This window comes from Eretmochelys imbricata, chromosome 9 (genome assembly GCF_965152235.1).
Source record: "Eretmochelys imbricata isolate rEreImb1 chromosome 9, rEreImb1.hap1, whole genome shotgun sequence".
Lineage (NCBI taxonomy): Eukaryota > Metazoa > Chordata > Testudines > Cheloniidae > Eretmochelys > Eretmochelys imbricata.
Genome location: NC_135580.1, coordinates 74,215,395 through 74,232,873, shown reverse-complemented (window position 1 = coordinate 74,232,873; position 17,479 = coordinate 74,215,395). Strand labels below are relative to the sequence as shown.

The 17,479-nt window shown below is 39.7% G+C and overlaps 1 protein-coding gene across 1 annotated transcript in view; it reads left to right on the top strand.

Moving 5' to 3' along the window:
* Positions 1-17,479, top strand: part of LOC144270092 (connector enhancer of kinase suppressor of ras 2-like) — a 470,860-nt gene that overhangs the window by 206,031 nt on the left and 247,350 nt on the right. The window contains exon 8 of the mRNA XM_077826316.1: positions 5,556-5,615. Within this exon, the coding sequence (XP_077682442.1) occupies positions 5,556-5,615 (60 nt within the window). The remainder of the gene's footprint in view (positions 1-5,555; positions 5,616-17,479) is intronic.

Below are 17,479 nucleotides of genomic sequence, written 5' to 3'. Positions count from 1 at the left end.
AGTGTTTGGGGGTTCATGCATGTAACTCCTCAAGCACAGAGAAGAGCCTGTATTCATTTTTTTTATTCCCAGACTCACCAAGTTAGAGAATTGCAGATATCAAAAGATACATTCTTGTTCTACCTAGCCACACAATTAGTTCAAATTTGTGCAGATTTTGTAGCAAAAACAGTATATGCAAGATATAAAAAAATCAAACAAATTACATCTCACTCACATGGAATTGATTAGATCTAGGTCATAGGTATGGAAATGTAGAGGTGCAGCAGGCATGTGCATAATGTATGAAGGTTGTATTTGGGAGTTTGACATACAAATTTATTCAAATTCTGGAAGAGCAATTTTTTTTAAAGACACAGATCCATGAAAATAGAGGATAACAACAAGATTTTGTGATGCTTTACTTAATGTCAGGCAAACATTGGCATGATAAAAACAGTATCTACTAACTTTTAAATCTGCAAGGCTGAATAACTTGTACCTAAGAGTTTCAAAACAATTGGCTGAGGAGCTCTTTGAACTATTGATGCTGATTTTTAATAAATCTTGGTATGCTGGAGAAGTTCCAGAGGAGATATAAGCTAACATTGTGACCATACTTTTTAGGAAAAAGCATAAATAGGATGATCAGGGTAATTATAAGCTAATTAATCTGACTAATGCTGGGAAATATCATGGAATGACTGATACAGGATTCTATCATAAAGAATTAAAGGATGGTAACATAATTAATGTGACTCAACAGTCAACAAATTTAGGCTAGAAATAAGGCACACATTTTAATAGTAAAGGTAATTTTACTTTTGGAACAGCTTACTTAGGGATGTGATGGATTTCCATCACTGGAAGTCTTTTAAATGAAGATTGGATGTCCTTCTTTAAGATGTACTTTAGCTCAACACAAAGTTATGAGTTTGATGTAGAAAATGCTGGGTGATACTTATGCTTTACGTTATGCAGGAGGTTAGCCTGATGATCAGAATGGTAGGGGCTGGCCTTTAAATCTGAGAGTCTGTGGACATAGTTCTGTGGGAAGTAGGTCTTGTCAAACAGATTTTACAGTATATCATATTTTGATGAGATTACAATTTTGGTTGATAATGGTGTGTTTAAGTCTATTATGTGTTGACAAAATATACTGAGACGTCTGTAAGACATGTGACTTTAAACTTCCTGATCTGATTTAAAAAAATTAGCAGTATACAAAATCAATGGAGCACTTCCTAAATAGATTAAAAACTGCCTAACTGATATAAAAGTAAAGTTGTTAACAAAGAATCATCATAGTGTTTCTAGTTAGGTCTCTCTGGAATCTGTTCTTGGCCCAATGATATTCATGATCTTTTTCAATGATCAGAGAGGAAATTATAAAATCTTTGCTGGTAGGGTTTGCAGATAACACAAATATTAGTAAGGTAGTAAATAATAGTGACAGGTCAGTTATATAGAATGATATGGATTGATGATAAGCTGGGTTCATTCAAACAATATGCATTTCATATAGCCAAATTTACAGTCCAACATCTAGGAACAAAGAATGTGGGTCACACATACAGGATGGGGGACTATATCAATAAGCTCGCTTATTGAGCAGGGCATCTCACTGGGAGCACATGACACCAGTGCTCTGGGATCTGTACTGGCAGCCCATTGGTCTCCGGCAGAGGTGATCCGTGGGGGGCATGCTGGGTCATGTGCCCTCCAGATTCGTTGCTTGGTTTGTACTGAGCATGCTCAGTAGCACTGCTGAAGCCAGCTGCCCTTACTCTGCACCACCATTATCAGCAGGCACGGGTCATATCTGGTCTCTGGATGGAGTTTAAGATGTTGGTTTGTGACCTATAAATCACTAAATGACATACAACTGGCCTTGCTGATAGACTGCCTCTCTCCTCAGGCCATACTGCTCAGCCACAGTCAGGAGGGTGCACTTGAGCTGGATCTCCCTAGTTATCAAAGAGAAGGGGCAGATGGTAGGGAGTTTTCTGTGAGAGCTCTGAGACTCTGGAACTTGCTCACCCATCATCAGGAAATAGCCGAGGGTATGTTTTCTAGATGATGAAGTGGACAGGTGGCTGGCTGACTGTATTCCTGTGGAACTGATTTCATTTAATTGTATTTACTGTATAATTAATTTTGTTAAGGCACCTAGTGTCTTGGATAGGCATCTTGAGTAAATCTAAATAAATGGAAAAAAAATCCTAAAAAGTAGTGACTCTTAAGAGGACTTAAGGATTATAGCGAATAAGCAACTGGACATGAGCTCCCCGTGTGATGATGTGGCTAAGAGAGCTAATGTGAAATTTGTAAGTAGAAACAGGAGAATATTGAGTAGAAGTATGGTGAAGTTATTACCTTTTTACGTGGCATTGGTCTTTAAATCCTTATTTCGTATCTTTCTCAAAAGTGTGCTTTAGTTCAACCTGATCAAACTTATAGGCTTGATGTAAAAATTAATGGATAAAATTCTGTGTGTTATGCAAATAGTCAACTTAGAATAGATGATCATAATGGTCCCTTCTGGTCTCTACATCTATAAATCTTTGTAGAAAATGTCAGTTTTCATTAATTATATCAAGACTAAGCTTGGCTTTTAAGCTTTAAATAAGTGTGGTCCAGTAAAAATACATGATGCTATTCATAAAGAAAAAAGAGGAAATAAACTTGTTCTTATTTCCTAAGAAATACAAGAGTATTAGAAGTAGATAGGTAGTTTCAGAAGCAAGAGCAGACAGGTCAACCTATCTATCTGCCCTTTGTGAGATGGTGTACTGCCCTTCCAGGTTTCAGGCACAGAAATCATATGGACTTGAAGTACTCCATACCAAACTGCTCTCAAGAAAAAAAACGCAAAACATTGCAATTATATCTACAACAGGTATATAGTCAGATTCAACAGAAATTAATAAACTGGGTGACGTGAAAGATTGTCTTCATTACAATGCCTTAAGCTCAACAGCCTGCTGATCTTCTCGTGGAAGGACAATGGGAGGTCAGAGGCACAAACTTCAGAACCTAGAGGAAGGTGTCTTGTCCAAATAGGTGGAGGGAGTATATCTTTATCTCTTTTAACACTTTCTTTCTTATTTTTCTTTCTACTCTTACTGACAGAAGGAAGCACTAAGCCTTGACCTAATATGTTTTAGTTGCATTTTGTTCTTTAAGAGATCTTTTAAATATAGAACCCCAGAAATAGGAAGAGTTGGCTGTAAACCAGAACCCACAGTTCCTGGTGTCTGTGGGTACATCTCCCTGGCGATAAAAGCCACACGGCATGGCCACAGCTGGCCTGGGTGAGCTGAATCGGGCTTGTGAAGGCTAGCTGTGGGGCTAAAAATTGCTCTGTAGATGTTTGGGCTGGGGCTTACAGGGTTCCAGAGTTCAGGCTTCAGACCAAGCCTGAACATCCACATAGCACTTTTTCAGCACTGGAGCCAAAACCCAGTGAGCTCAAGTCAGCTGACCCAGGCCAGCTGTGGATTTTTTTATCCCTGTGTAGACACACTTTGTTTGTACAGCTAACCCAGGCCGTGCTAAAACATCCACCAGCGAACTTGCAGTATCATAGCAGTTTTTCTTGGGTAAATCAGTGGTCTGCAACCTCTGCTAATAAGGATAGGGGTCTCAAAATTACTTTTTGGAGCCCACCAATTGTCGTCATGTTCTAACAGTATGTTGCAACATGTTGACATTTATGCTGTGATGTTCCAAGGGAAGAATTGGTCTCAGTGAGAATTGATCCTGAAGCAGAATTCCAAATACCAGAGCATTCTTTCTACTTTTTCTGTTTGTCAGTAGCCAAGCAGAGGAGTTGACAGTCTATCACAAACATGAAATGGAAATAGTGTTTCTGTGAATCAGAGTGTTTTGCAGTACCATATCAATATATATTTAACCCAGTTAAATTAACCTATTTCTTTCATTTTTAAAGAAAGTTTAATACAACAGAATATCATCCTTTTTCTGGTGCTCATTTGTAGTTTGAAAGTGAATCCCTAGTTCCTAATCTGACAGTCTTTACTATATTGAGTAATCCTTACTAATGAGATTAATTCTGTTGAAGTCAATAGAACTACATAAATCAGTAAGAATAAGGGCTTGCGATAGTGGATATTGGATAGCAAAGAAACTATAATTGTTAGTCTTCCTAAGCAAGACATTCAATGGAAAAATTGCAGTGTCAGGACCCTAGCATTGAACCCAGGTCTCTCAGATGGTATCTTTAGCCATTGTGCCATGGCAATGCATCAAACTGCTGCCCCAACCAACAGCCTTAGTCCTAAAGGCTTACAGGCCCACAGCAGCCAGGCCTCTGATTGGATGGACAGGCACTACTCTCATTGGGTGCCTGGGCTATATAAACACCCCAACAGGAAGAGGAAACTGTCTGAATGACAGACCATTGCCTGCTGATTAGACCACCTTGCCATGCTTCTCTGCCTGAGCCAACTTGTTGCTTTGCTGTTTTAAAGAACAATGTTGCCATGTTGCCTGACCTCGACTCCCCAACTCACTGACCCAGCCCCTTGGATTGGATCTTCTGGCTGCTGACCCCTGCAAGAACGACGACAATTGCCCCAGGCTGCCTCCAATACAGATTAACCTGTTGGCTATCCAGTGACTTATGCACACTTGACTACAGCTCTGGACTGCCCCCTTACCCGCCTTGGCCACTGGGCATTACAAGAAGTTTGCAAACCGCATCAGTTGGCAACAGTTCAGCTGCTGTTGATATCATTTCCTCTCCTAAAAGTGTAACTTGTGATTAATAAATATTTTATGCAAGCAAAACTTCTTTGACAAAAGTATCGAATTCATGATCGACATCTTGGTAAACTATGAACTGTTTTTGTTTTGTTTTTAAAGCAAGTAAAATATGCTAGGTACTTTAGAATGATTTTGCAACATTTATGGACAGTAGAAGGGACTTCAGAATCCTTCAAAAGAGGATGATTTAACAGCACATTTCTACCTTGTCAGCATTAAACTGAAAGCTCAAGTCTTGGGGTGGTATGTGACACTTCTATTAAGAGGCAAGAGTGCTAGCTGCTGAACCTTACTGACACACCAGGCTTTATCTAGTTTTATTTTTTACTGACTCAATAGACCTCTGGAGTATGGGCTATTTAAGTTTAAAGCCTCTATTTCTGTACTTTACCTAGGTTCTGACAACTTTAGTTCTTTTTCTGAGATTAGTAAAGTAATAAACATCTGTGCATTTCAGATGCCAAAATGAGTCCAGCTTCTCCTATCATGTTAGTTGTTAAATCCTGTCCAAAAGATTTCTTATCTGCTGATGCTGGAATTAATGGAGATGTATCCAAAGGAAACATGTATTTTTATACTGACTCTTAAGATGTTTTTGTTTTAATTTTGTTTTGCAAATTTTATTCAACCATACTTTGCTCTAATCAGCTGAAATGCCTTTGACTTTAATCCAGAACAAGCGTTCTTCCAACATCACTAGTTTGTTTACTGCAGTATTAGAGAGCTAGTTTTTTGTCGCAGTAACTACTCACAGATGCTAATTATTCCTTCTCTTGCCATTTCTTTAGGGGATGTATATCAAGTCAACATACGATGGGCTGCATGTTATCACTGGGACTACTGAAAATGTAAGATGCTTTATTCCAATGAGACTTGTTTATTACACCTACAGTTCGTAAAAGACATGTATCAACAGTATATTTCACATTATGAAGATTTGTTTTAAATCAAGCCACTTTTTATTAATGCTTTAATTTTTTTAGTATCTTCATTATTATGTAAAAAATATATATACAGCAGATGCCGTTGAATAGCAATGCTGATATCAACAACTTCTAGTTAATAGCAGTGTTTTGCTGGGTGCCAGTCCTGTCCCATTGACTTTAATATTAGTAGGATTTGGATATTGGCAACAGGCATGCCACTTATTGACAGCTTTTAGACATGGAGGGATAGCTCAGTGGTTTGAGCGTTGGCCTGCTAAACCCAGGCTTGTGAGTTCAATCCTTGAGGGGGCCACTTAGGGATCTGGGGCAAAAATTGGGGATTGGCCCTGCTTTGAGCAGGGGGTTGGACTAGATGACCTCCTGAGGTCCCTTCCAACCCTGAGATTCTATGATTCTATGTCTTCCCTGGCTGCTGCCCCACAAACCTGTCTGCAGCTGGGAGGGGAGGCTTCTGTGAGGGGGCAGCAGGAGGGAGGACACTGCAGCCCAGCTGCCAAGACTTTCCATGGGGAGCAGGGGTGCTGGAGGGCTGCAGGGTACCTCTCCTCGTGCTCTTTGGGTTGTGCCCTGTCCTGGCACCATCTCAGTGCTTCCTTCCTTCCCACAAAGCCCCAGTGTTGCCATTCTGCAACCAGGGTAGGAAGTGCTAGGATGTGCTGAGCACCATCTGTAGGCAGGTTTGGAGGGCTGCAGCCTAAGAAGGCACTTCAAATAATAGCAACTTTTTTCTGAGAACCAACAGGCTGCTAATAAGCAGAATCCACTGTGTTTCTTCCTTAAAAGATGTACATCCTTCTAATAGTATCTATTTACTGATTTTAAAACCATTAACATTATATACATAGAAACAAAAAAAAATGAAGAGCAACAAAGGCCTTAAAAAACCAAAATCCCACACGTTGACCCCACCACACTTCCCTAATGAGCTCGTGTACACAATTTCCCACTTGCAAATTTTTGCTTTTATGGGAGATAAATTTTTCGCACATGATATTGTTCATTGTTGTCATTAATCTTATATAATTTCTGTCATGTCAAAATGTCAGTCTTCTAAATCATGACTAAAGAGATCTTCCGCCTGTTCTGGATCAATTTCTATGCATAATCAAAGGCAATTGCTATCAATTTTTAAAGACTTTTTTTTATCTCATGTGTCGATAGAAAAGCATGTAGTAAATATAAGTCAGACTTGGTAATTTCTGATTCTGTATTTTATAGACTTTATCAATTTTGGTAGAAATGTCTCTTAGGTCATTTCTTAATGTGTCCAAATACTAACCTGCACTGTTTCTTAAAAAAAATATAATTTTAATATATTATAACTGTCCAAGCACTGATCATCACACACCTGGACTACTGTAATCACCTTCTCTGGGCTTAATGCCTGCATTCTTCCCCCCCCCGTCAAGTCCATTCAACAGGCTGCTAAAATCATTTTCCTAGTCTGTCATTCTGACTCTCTCCCCCTCTCTGTCTTTCACTATGTCAAACACAATTTTTTGTCCCAACTTACAAAGCCCTCCACAACTTAGCTCTCCCCTTCCTATCCTACCTTTTATATTATCATAAGATTGACTCCTGCCTTCGGTTTATTAATGGTGTGAGCCTCTGATTCTCCATTTCTCTTACAAGCACCTTCACATTTTCTCCCATGCTGCTCCTTACAAATGAGAGAAACTCCCAGTCAAAATCGATAAAGCCAGCACATAAGCCTCCTTCGTGTCCCTCCTCTAAACCTGCTTCTTCCATAGTGCATCAGGAATGGCTTGGCAGGTGGAGAGTTGTGATTGTTGTTGCTGATTGTCTGAGAATCATTGCACACAGCCTCTTTTTTTTAACCCTTTCTCTCCTGCTCCACAACTTGACCCACCATTTGTTGTTTCCACCTATTATGTGTTGTCCTTTCGATTGTAAGCTCTTTGAGACAGGGACTTTCACTTTCTATGTTTGTACAGCCCATAGCACAGTAGGGCCATAACCAGACACCTAGACAATATGGCATTAAAAAGGTTAAATATTAATAATATATGAAAAATATTCTACTTAGTAAACACCATTATATTCAGAGAGTTAGCTAAAACAGAGTGGAGTGTATCACATACTTTTCATATTAATATCTAGTACATTTCTTACATTGTTAGTTAATTTTCCCAGTGAATCTCTCCTGTGAGTTTTGTGTAAGTTGGCTATTTTTATATAGAGACTTCATGCTAAGAATTTGGCATATGTCTTACTCTATATTTAGTAGTGATGTACTGTAGGCTAGTATTAATGTATATATTAGATCATAATTATTTCTAAACTTAGTAATGGTATGCTGTAGACTAGGGTTGCCAAGTCTGACTGAAGCTATTCTGGGAGATGTTTTCCCCAACATGACATAATGTAATTTTATTAAAATATCCTATTAAAATCTCCAAGATTGCTCCCAATAGTCACTGGGAGATCGATGCTGATTCTGGGAGATTCTAGGCCAATCCTGGAGGGTTGGCAACCCTACTGTAGACTGGTATTTCCTAAACTACTGAAAAAAGATAAATGAGTATCTCTCTTTTTCACAACTAAGATGAGGCACAAATATATCTTTTCCTGGTCTTTAAGAAGGCCAACTGTAATATGGGGCAGTCACAGAGTGACCCTGGCCCTTTAAGAGGGAGCAGCACCAGAGTACCTGTGCCTAGTTAGCTGACCCCAGTTCAGTTTAAAAGCGGGCATCTGGGCCAGAGGAAGATCCAGTGAGAGAGAGACTGTCACCTGGTGAGTCAGAACTAGGAAGCTGCAGGGTGTAGAAGCAGCAGGACTTCCAGAATTTTCTGGGAGGGCAGGCAGTGAGTGCCTGGGAAATACTGCAGAAAACAGGAGCAGCCTAAGAGGCGAGTGAGTGAGAACCTGAGAGGAACTGTTCGTAAAATGGTATCCAGGGAGAAAGGCCTTGGGTGATGGTGCTCAGGGAACAGGGCACAGAAGCAGGCCCACCTGCCAGACTCCCTGGAAAGGGGAGGCAGTGAGAGCCTGAGAGCTAAAGGGGGGGGAAAGTCCCCTGGGGACTGTAGCCAAGGATGAGTTGAAAAACTCTTTTTGTTTGCTTTGCCTATGTTTGAGAAATAAAACTCCCCAGAAGAAACTGTGGGCATGCCAGTTGATGCTTTGCCAGCTGGGGAGAAGCCCTGCCTTTTTACAGGCAGTTTATTTGTGAATGTATATCCACCTAATACCTGTTTAGTTGTGCTGCCTCAGACACAACAGGAAGGTTTTGCATGTACATACAGTGTCCATGAATGATGCTGAAAAGTGCCAAGCACCTTCAACTGCCAGAATTGGGTAGAACAGACATTCATAACATTACAGAGTCAAAGATGAGAGCATTTGCTGTTTGGCAGCCCTTAATATACTACAATGGTGCTATTTATATACTAACATTGCTATGCAATGGTGAATAATTTTCTGTTAAATGTTCTTTTGCTTCCTTGTGTAATCAGAATGGATTGTAAAAATGTGCTAGAACTAGTCTTAGCCAACCTAATCTAATCTAAAGGTTAACAGGCTTTATTAACCACGGCAGAAAAATGACCACTGTTGACTTTTAGAGGAGATATCAGGCAAATGTGTACACCTTTCACTCTGTCATACTACATTTGCTAGGATTGACTCATAGAAACTGTATCTTAAACTCTTTACAGAATTAGGTCATAAAAGAAATCTAATTGTGTGTGTGTGTGTGTGTGTGTGTGTAGTGGTATAGATAATTGAAGCAAACAGACATATGCCCAGAAGAAAATTTGACAGGCATAGGCAATAGTGAAAGATACGTTTAAAAAAGAGATTTGAAAAGTAGTCAGTGATGCACAGATATAGAAGGAGGTCTGAGGTGATAGGCACTGCTGAGGAGAAAACGATCATGCTAACAGTGGAAAGATTGTGGGAAAGGGAAAACTGAGACCGGGACTATATGAGAAGGGAGAGTTGGAAAGGAATAGGAAGACAAAAATCTATGGGGGAAAAATAAAAACAAGGCAAGGCAATTTTGAACTCAATACAAAAATAGATGGTTAGCTAGTACAGTTATTTGAGGATGGAAGTGGGAATTCCCACTCTTTGGTATATGTGAGAAAGTAGCCTGCAGAATTCTATACATTCTGGAGTTTGAAGAGCTGAGGCCTGTGGAGGGCATTGAGGAGCATATTACGTTATCAAGAAGAAAGGAAATGAAGTCATGAACTGGGATTGCGGCAGGGAGGGAATCAGGTCAGTTGTGTATCCAGGCAATGTTGTGAAAATATTGAGGCATATTTACAGATAGAGGAGAATAAGGTAAAGTAGAATACCAAACTAGTTGATGTTTAGTTTAGGGTTGGTAAAGGATAAAAAGGGCGATACTTGGTGTATGTATCTGTATGGGAGGGAGGTAGAGAGAGTAGATGGAATTTGTTTTGCTCCTTTTTCCTGAGAGAAGTATTTCTGTTTTCGAGAAATATGACTGAGGGCAGTTGAGATGAAGCCATAGTTTCTTTGCAATAGACAAGCAGAAAAGGTGTATAAGAATGAATTATTTAAGGCATTTAAAGATATGTGAGGGGAAAGCTATCCATGTGCTCAAGGTATTTAAAGTTTGAAGATCATAATAAGATGAGAGAAGGTAGACTGAGAAGAGCAGACATGTGAAAACTGAAATTTATGGGACTCCAAAAATCTTTACACAATTTATGAAGTCACCAACTGAAGACTGATAAAGAGTGCATGATAGGAATGGAACTATTCAAGGAGGGATGCAGAAGATGTTATAACAAAGTAGGATGATTCTGAATTGAATGCTGGAAATTAATTCCTCTCATTTGTCATGGGAAAGGCAGTGATAAAATGGCAAGTTGTATGGGTGGAGAAGTTTGTTGTTTAATTGCTTACAGAAAGTTCCAAAGAAAATTTTACCTGCAGTAAGCTGTGTGTAGTTCCTTTATGAAGTGAACCATTCCTGATAAAACTGGATTAGGTGGAGGTGAAGTTAAGCTTGCCCTCAAATAGGCACCATTGTATCCTCGCTTTGTCCATCAACTGCCATAAAGATATGAGAGAGGTGAGAGGGAATGTTGTAATGAATTAATTAAATCTCATCTTACTGTATTCTCAGCAATATTAGACCCATCAGAAAAAGGTACACAGAGATATAGTTGAATGCTTTTGAAAAACACATCTGTGTAAATCAATGGAACTAATCATGGAATGAGACGCTGTTGAACATGACTAAGGATGACAATCTGGCCTGCAATAATTAAGATGAAGTCAGAAAAATGTGTAGCTTCCAAATTCCTACCTGTTGCTTACCTCATAATTTATAATTAAAGGTTTCAGAAAGGAGCATGGTTTCAACCATGAAATCCTAATGAATGTGATAGACCTTTCGAATTATGACTGATGAGGAGCCATCTCTCCTGTTGTTCAGTTAGTTAATACTTTAGAATAGCATCAGTCACAAATCCTTCTGCCGACATACAGCTATGTAAAGCCCTGAACAACAGTATTCAAACTCTATAGAGCAATTATTGAAGTTATGCCTAATTAGTGCTCAGACTGGAAAAATAAAAATGCTGCTAATAATTAGCTGAAGACAGTAGGGCAAAGGCCAGTGTGGCACGCTGTCCCATTGTAATCCCAGTGTAATTCTACACAGCATTGGTTAATTTTTAATGTGACATTAAGTAGTGGATTGTCAGAGAAATCCACAAGAGCAAAGAAAATTGTAGTTTAAAGATTAAATTTTAATTTTTTACCCATAACAGTACTCTGTGTACTGTGCACCTATACCAGTCTCCCCCATTACCGCAGCATAGAGGGTGTGTCAGGAGGATAGTTTTTAATTGATGTGTGGTCCCTTAGGAAGCAGAGCCAGCTGTTGTCTCAAAGCTGCGTGAGACCTGAGGTCAGGGCAGCTTGAGAATCAGGCAGCTATAACCAGCTTCTTCCCCATCCAGGAGCCCTTGGCAAAGGGGAGAAACTGACTCCTAAAATAGGGAGGAAAAGCAACAGAACAAGGAATTAATACAGTGAAAATGAGCAAAGGAAACCTTTGATTGAATATCAGGAAAATTTTCCTAGTGGTGTGAGATTTATTCTAACATTGGATAATCTCCCAAGGGAACTAGTGAAAGCCTCATTGCTTGAATCATTTAAAACTGGACTTAATAAAACTGTAGGAAATTACTGTACTGTGCACTAGTAGGGAGATAGACCATGTGAACTAACTGGACTTCTCCATCTCTATTTTCTATTACTCTGCATTTTATGGATTAATTTTATATTGCTGTTTAATTGCTTGGACCTAAAAATGCTTAATTAAGCTAAATTCAAAGACTGAGTTTCATGACAAATAAAATTAGAATAGATTTTAGAGCTAAAATGTAGGGTGTAGGGAAATCATACTAAGCTTAAATGATCCCTGTCATTTTGGAATTTTTTAAAGAAAAGCCTTTTATATTTAAAATACATTTGTTAATGTAAAATTAGCAACTTTCTAGTAAACAAAAGGCTAAAGAGAAAATTTCTCTGTAAGCAACTTGTTTGTGGTATAATCAGGGGGTGGGGGGAAAGGTGACAGGGAGGAGGGAAGGGGAAGAAATAGTAATGAAGTTTTCAAATCCTGCTCCTTGTTTCAGCTCTTTCCTCGTGATAGTAGAGTAACTTGCTTCAGACCCTTACACTTCACGAGTTAATGATTTTTCATTAAAATAAGTTTTATATTCACACATACACAAAAGCAAAATATTATTGCCCGTTGGCTGAACAAAGGCAAATTTCAGAGGCCTTGCAGCAGCTCAGTTTCCATTGCTGGAAAGATATTGATATCATAGAGCCTGTATGGTGTAATTTATTTATACAGTGTTCTAATCTACACTGTATGTATGAATCCTATATGCAGTGTTGTTATAGCCATATTGGACCCAGAATATTAGAGACACAAGGTGGGTAATGTAATAATTTTTTATTCGACCAGTTTCTGCTGGTGAGAGAGACGAGCTTTTGAGTTTGCACAGAGAGCAACCTGAAGAAGAGTTCTGTGTAAGCGCGAAAGCTTGTCTCTCTCAACAACAGAAGTTGGTCCAATAAAATATATTACCTCACCCACCTTTTTCTCTACATATGAATCCTGTAATTCTTAAACTAAGAAAGACCAAACAGCATGCTGGCAAACTCTGAATCTAACTCTGAATCTAACTAATGGGAGGTCATTATTATTTTGAATAACTTTTAATTTATTTATTACTTGTCAAGTTCCAAAAATTGTACTAGGCACCTCACAAAACAAAGATTTGGACCCTATCTTGAAGAGCATACGGTCTAAATTTGATATGATACAAGAAGTGGGAGTCATCTACAGACAAGGAAGAAGGGCATAAGAGAGGGTAAATGTGACACATTTCAGAGTAACAGCCGTGTTAGTCTGTATTTGCAAAAAGAAAAGGAGTACTTGTGGCACCTTAGAGACTAACCAATTTATTTGAGCATAAGCTTTCGTGAGCTACAACTCACTTCATCGGTATGCATCCGGTGAAGTGAGTTGTAGCTCACAAAAGCTTATGCTCAAATAAATTGGTTAGTCTCTAAGGTGCCACAAGTACTCCTTTTCTTTTTAAGATCACATTGTGACTCAGGAGGTGATTTGTTTTGATGTTTTATTTATATTTTCTCCTCCACACACACACTTCAAAGAGGTGAGACAGCAGAGTTAGTCTTTAAGTGTGATTTAAATAAGGCTTGTCAAGCAGCATTGAGCAGAGAGTCTAAATCAAAGGGACAACATGAAAGAGGGACAACATGAAACTGCAGAACTGGAATTAATTTACAAAATTGACATAATCAAATTAGGCCTGAATAAAGACTGGGAGTGGCTGGGTCACTACAAAAAATCATTTTCCCTCTGTTGATACTCACACCTTCTTGTCAACTGGTGGGAATGGGCCACATCCATCATAATTTAATTGGCCTCATTAGCACTGACCCCCACACTTGGTAAGGCAACTCCCATCTTTTCAAGTGCTGTATATTTATACCTGCCTACTTTTTTTCACTCCATGCATCTGATGAAGTGGGTTATAACCCATGAAATCTTATGCCCAAATAAATGTGTTAGTCTCTAATGTGCCACAAGGACTCCTCGTTGTTATCCCTGTTAATGAATTTTACTCTAAATTACTGATAGGTTCTCTCAGCCTTTACTTCATCTTAACATAGTATTGGTATCTGAGAATATGTGTTAATACACAAAAACATTGTTGTTAAACAGTTTAGTTTGCTACACACACACAACATGCTTGACACTGAACTAAAAAATAAGGAAATGAAAAGTTAAGCAACTACATACTCTCTACTGGCAGTACATAACCTCCACTCACAGGCACACATCTTACCATTACCACTTGTTCAACATCCACAGCAACCTTAACTCTGCCCCCTGAGGGTCTCCTTTACCAAACTACCCTCCCATCACACCAGACTACTCCTCAACTTTCTCTTGCTCAATACTCCCTTCACTATATCACCATCCCACTAATTGTGGATGTTTGATGTATCTAATCAGATGTGCTGTAGTCCGGAAGCAGTGAGAAATAAAGGAAAGTGGAGGAGACTCTTATCTAAGGAGACTTTGTAGACTAAAGACTACGTACATGTTACAGAACAGCTGAACACTATGAAAAAGGTGCCCTGTCCAAATCCACTCCTAAGAATCAGAGAAAGATCCTGGCTCATTTGTTCAGTGACTGCTGTTTGGGGTTGACTTTATGTAGCCAATAAGATGTAATAATAAAGGACCGGACAAGCTCTGAACATAAAAAGAGATATGTTCCTATTATAACAATACCAAACCTTTGATTTAGTCTAGGTTAGATGGTTTGCCATATCATATTCCTAGACCTAATGAGAGCAGATATTTACTGAAGTAAATAGGAGACTGGACAACCTCTGAAGCAGTGGCAACAGTGCTGTAAGCTAAGTCAATGAACTATACTTTTGTAAAACAATGGAATTATTAGATGGCGAGTGGTAATCCGTAGGGCTAATATAGTGGTATTATGCAAGAGGTTTCTGAGCTGGTGAAGTGCTGGTTCAGCAACAAATTGTTGTCAGTCCACAAATTTTCTCCTCAAAGTTTATTTTTGGGGGTTTTTTAGAGCGCATCGATTATAATAATAGTGTTATACTGGAGCGCATTGGTGGCTGCCAGGAGGCAAATTTTGATCTTTAGGCAATCACAGACCTTGTTGAAGCTGATGCCGGGGGGGACTAGCCATCCTTTATTCAGGATAAATGTAAGAAGCCTGTAAACTCCTGTCTGGAATAAGATAGTTTGAAACAATAGAAAACAATGCCAAAGAGACTAAGCCACATGCAAGGTTGATCAGAACCTGAATTATCTGGGTGGAGAGGTTTTCCCTGGGGGCTGATTGTGAATGCAGGGTCTGTGTGTGTCAGAAGCATCCAGAAAAGAAGCAGAAATTAGCAGAAAGCCAAGAGAGAGTTGCCAGGAAATTCAGGAGACATCCAGAAAAGTACTGGTAACATAGCTCTAGGAGGAAGCCGAGAGAGAGAGCTTCTTTTGGGCAGCTGAAAAGAGCCTAGAAATTTTGAGCAAAGAAACTGCCTCCTGTTGTTCATTTCCGCTGTGTTCAGGGTAACAGGACTTTGTGTACAGTCTTTGTAGAAAATAGGTTTGTACCAAAGAAATACTTGACTCTCTCATCAATTTCTCCTCTTAACAGAAACAACCTGCAAGGCCCTGAATATTGGTTAACTGCTCAGGCCTAAGGGGGGAGGGGGGGAATACAAATAAAAAATAAATTAATTTACATAACCAAAATCCTCATCTCCCAGCATCTCTTATAACCCATTCCTGTAATAACTAGGTGTGGTGAGTTTTACCTTCTCAATAGTCTTCCACTTTCAAAATATCAGGTAGCTGTTCTAATGGAATATTCTGTTAGTCCCCAGCTATGCTATATTGCTTGCCCTCATCACTTATGGATACTGGATACTCAGATATTATGGTGATAAGCATGTTGTAAAACTTGAATAGAAAGTCTAAGTTAACAAGCAGTTAACTTTCTGTTTGCTGAAAAGCAAGTATGGCTTCCATATGCTGGCCAATTCCTTTAGTGATCACCCTTGTAATTTCCATTTTCACCTTAGATGGATAAAGTCACCCATTATTTTGCAGTATTAGCTTAAATTCTCAACATATACTATAGAGAATACTACAGATACTGAGGTAATGCTATTTTTTTATTTAAGGCAATTGGCAGGGTTGTAAGTGATGACTGTAGTATCTTGAGTAGATCCTGTATCTCTTACAATGAGGCCAGCCTAAATGAAACAAATACAAAGCCTTTTGTCATGAGAATTCATACTGAATGAAAACCACATGCATATGCACATACAGACTCTGGCAGGTGAATTTCACCACTACAATAATGGAGTTGAATATAATGAATTCTCTCATGTTTCTTAAGATTTAATGTTGCAAACAGTCTACAGAAGCACCCTGGATTATATGGGGATGGGAACCACCTGAGTGCCTGTGAGCCACTAACTAATGAATAGGTAGATCATCAAGAGCTGTATGGAAGGATACCAGTTACTCTAGTTGGCAGCACATGGCTGATGGGCTAGGGGGGATAGAAAACAGCCAAAAGGAGTTAAGAGGGAGAGAATGAGATGGACTGATTAATTGGTGTAGTTTTGAAGACAGACAGGTGTTTCCCCATACCTGGCTAAGTCTGTCTTCTTCCTATCTGAATTCTAATTAGGCTGAAGCATAGGTGAGAAAATTACTCATTTCTTACTTCTTCACTGGGACTTTAGATCCTGCTTAAATGTTCAAGACCACTTTGATTCCTCATTTATTGCATCATCCAGTGCTTATACTCCTTTTTTCAGTGAGTTGTATCTGTGTTGGCCCCCAAGAAACTGGGGACACAAAACTTCTCTTTTCAGTTGCTTGTGTTCTGACCAGACTATCACAGGTTGGTTTTTATAGGTATTATATTTTGTGAGTCGTTTCTCTGAGTCTTTAGATATTGTGATACAGCATGGCCAGAGGGCAGTGTTTTGTTTTGTTTTTGTTTTGTTTTTTTGAAGGAGAAAAGAATTTTATTTGTGTAACACTTACAAGAATCACCAAAAAGGATGAAGCAAAACTATGCAACAAAACAAAAGCAAACACAAGGTATAACACAGCAGCCTTCAGGAGGGAGAAGTGTTCAGGCTAGCCTGGACCCAGAGCGGGGGCTTCCTTGACACTCGTGGTCTTCCACCCTCCTGAGTTACCTGGTGGCCTAGAGTGGGGGGGCTTCCTCGACACTCATGGTCTTCCACCCCCTCGAGTTACCTAGTGCCACGCCCAGTGTCACTGATCATTCCTCTCCTGAGAGTGCCCGACAAGATGGGCACGGCTGCGGGGTGACGGTTTAGGGGTGTGGGGGGACCTACACCCACATGTGATAGGATCCTTCCTAGGTGACAGTAATGATGGTATCCACAGCGGCAACGGCTGGGGCTGGGGTCTCTCGCTCTTCCCCTCAATCAAAGGGTCAGATGGAGGGAAACGGATGGGGTCACCGAGCAGAGAACCTCGGACAGCGCCCACCGCTCCTCGAAGGCGCCAAGGGAGTCAGTGGACGCCGCCCAGAGGAACTCCGCCCGGATACATGAATGTACTGAGGATTGGAAAACGGCCCTACAATCGCAGAACGCTTCATTAGCCAACCTCCCCTCTCTGG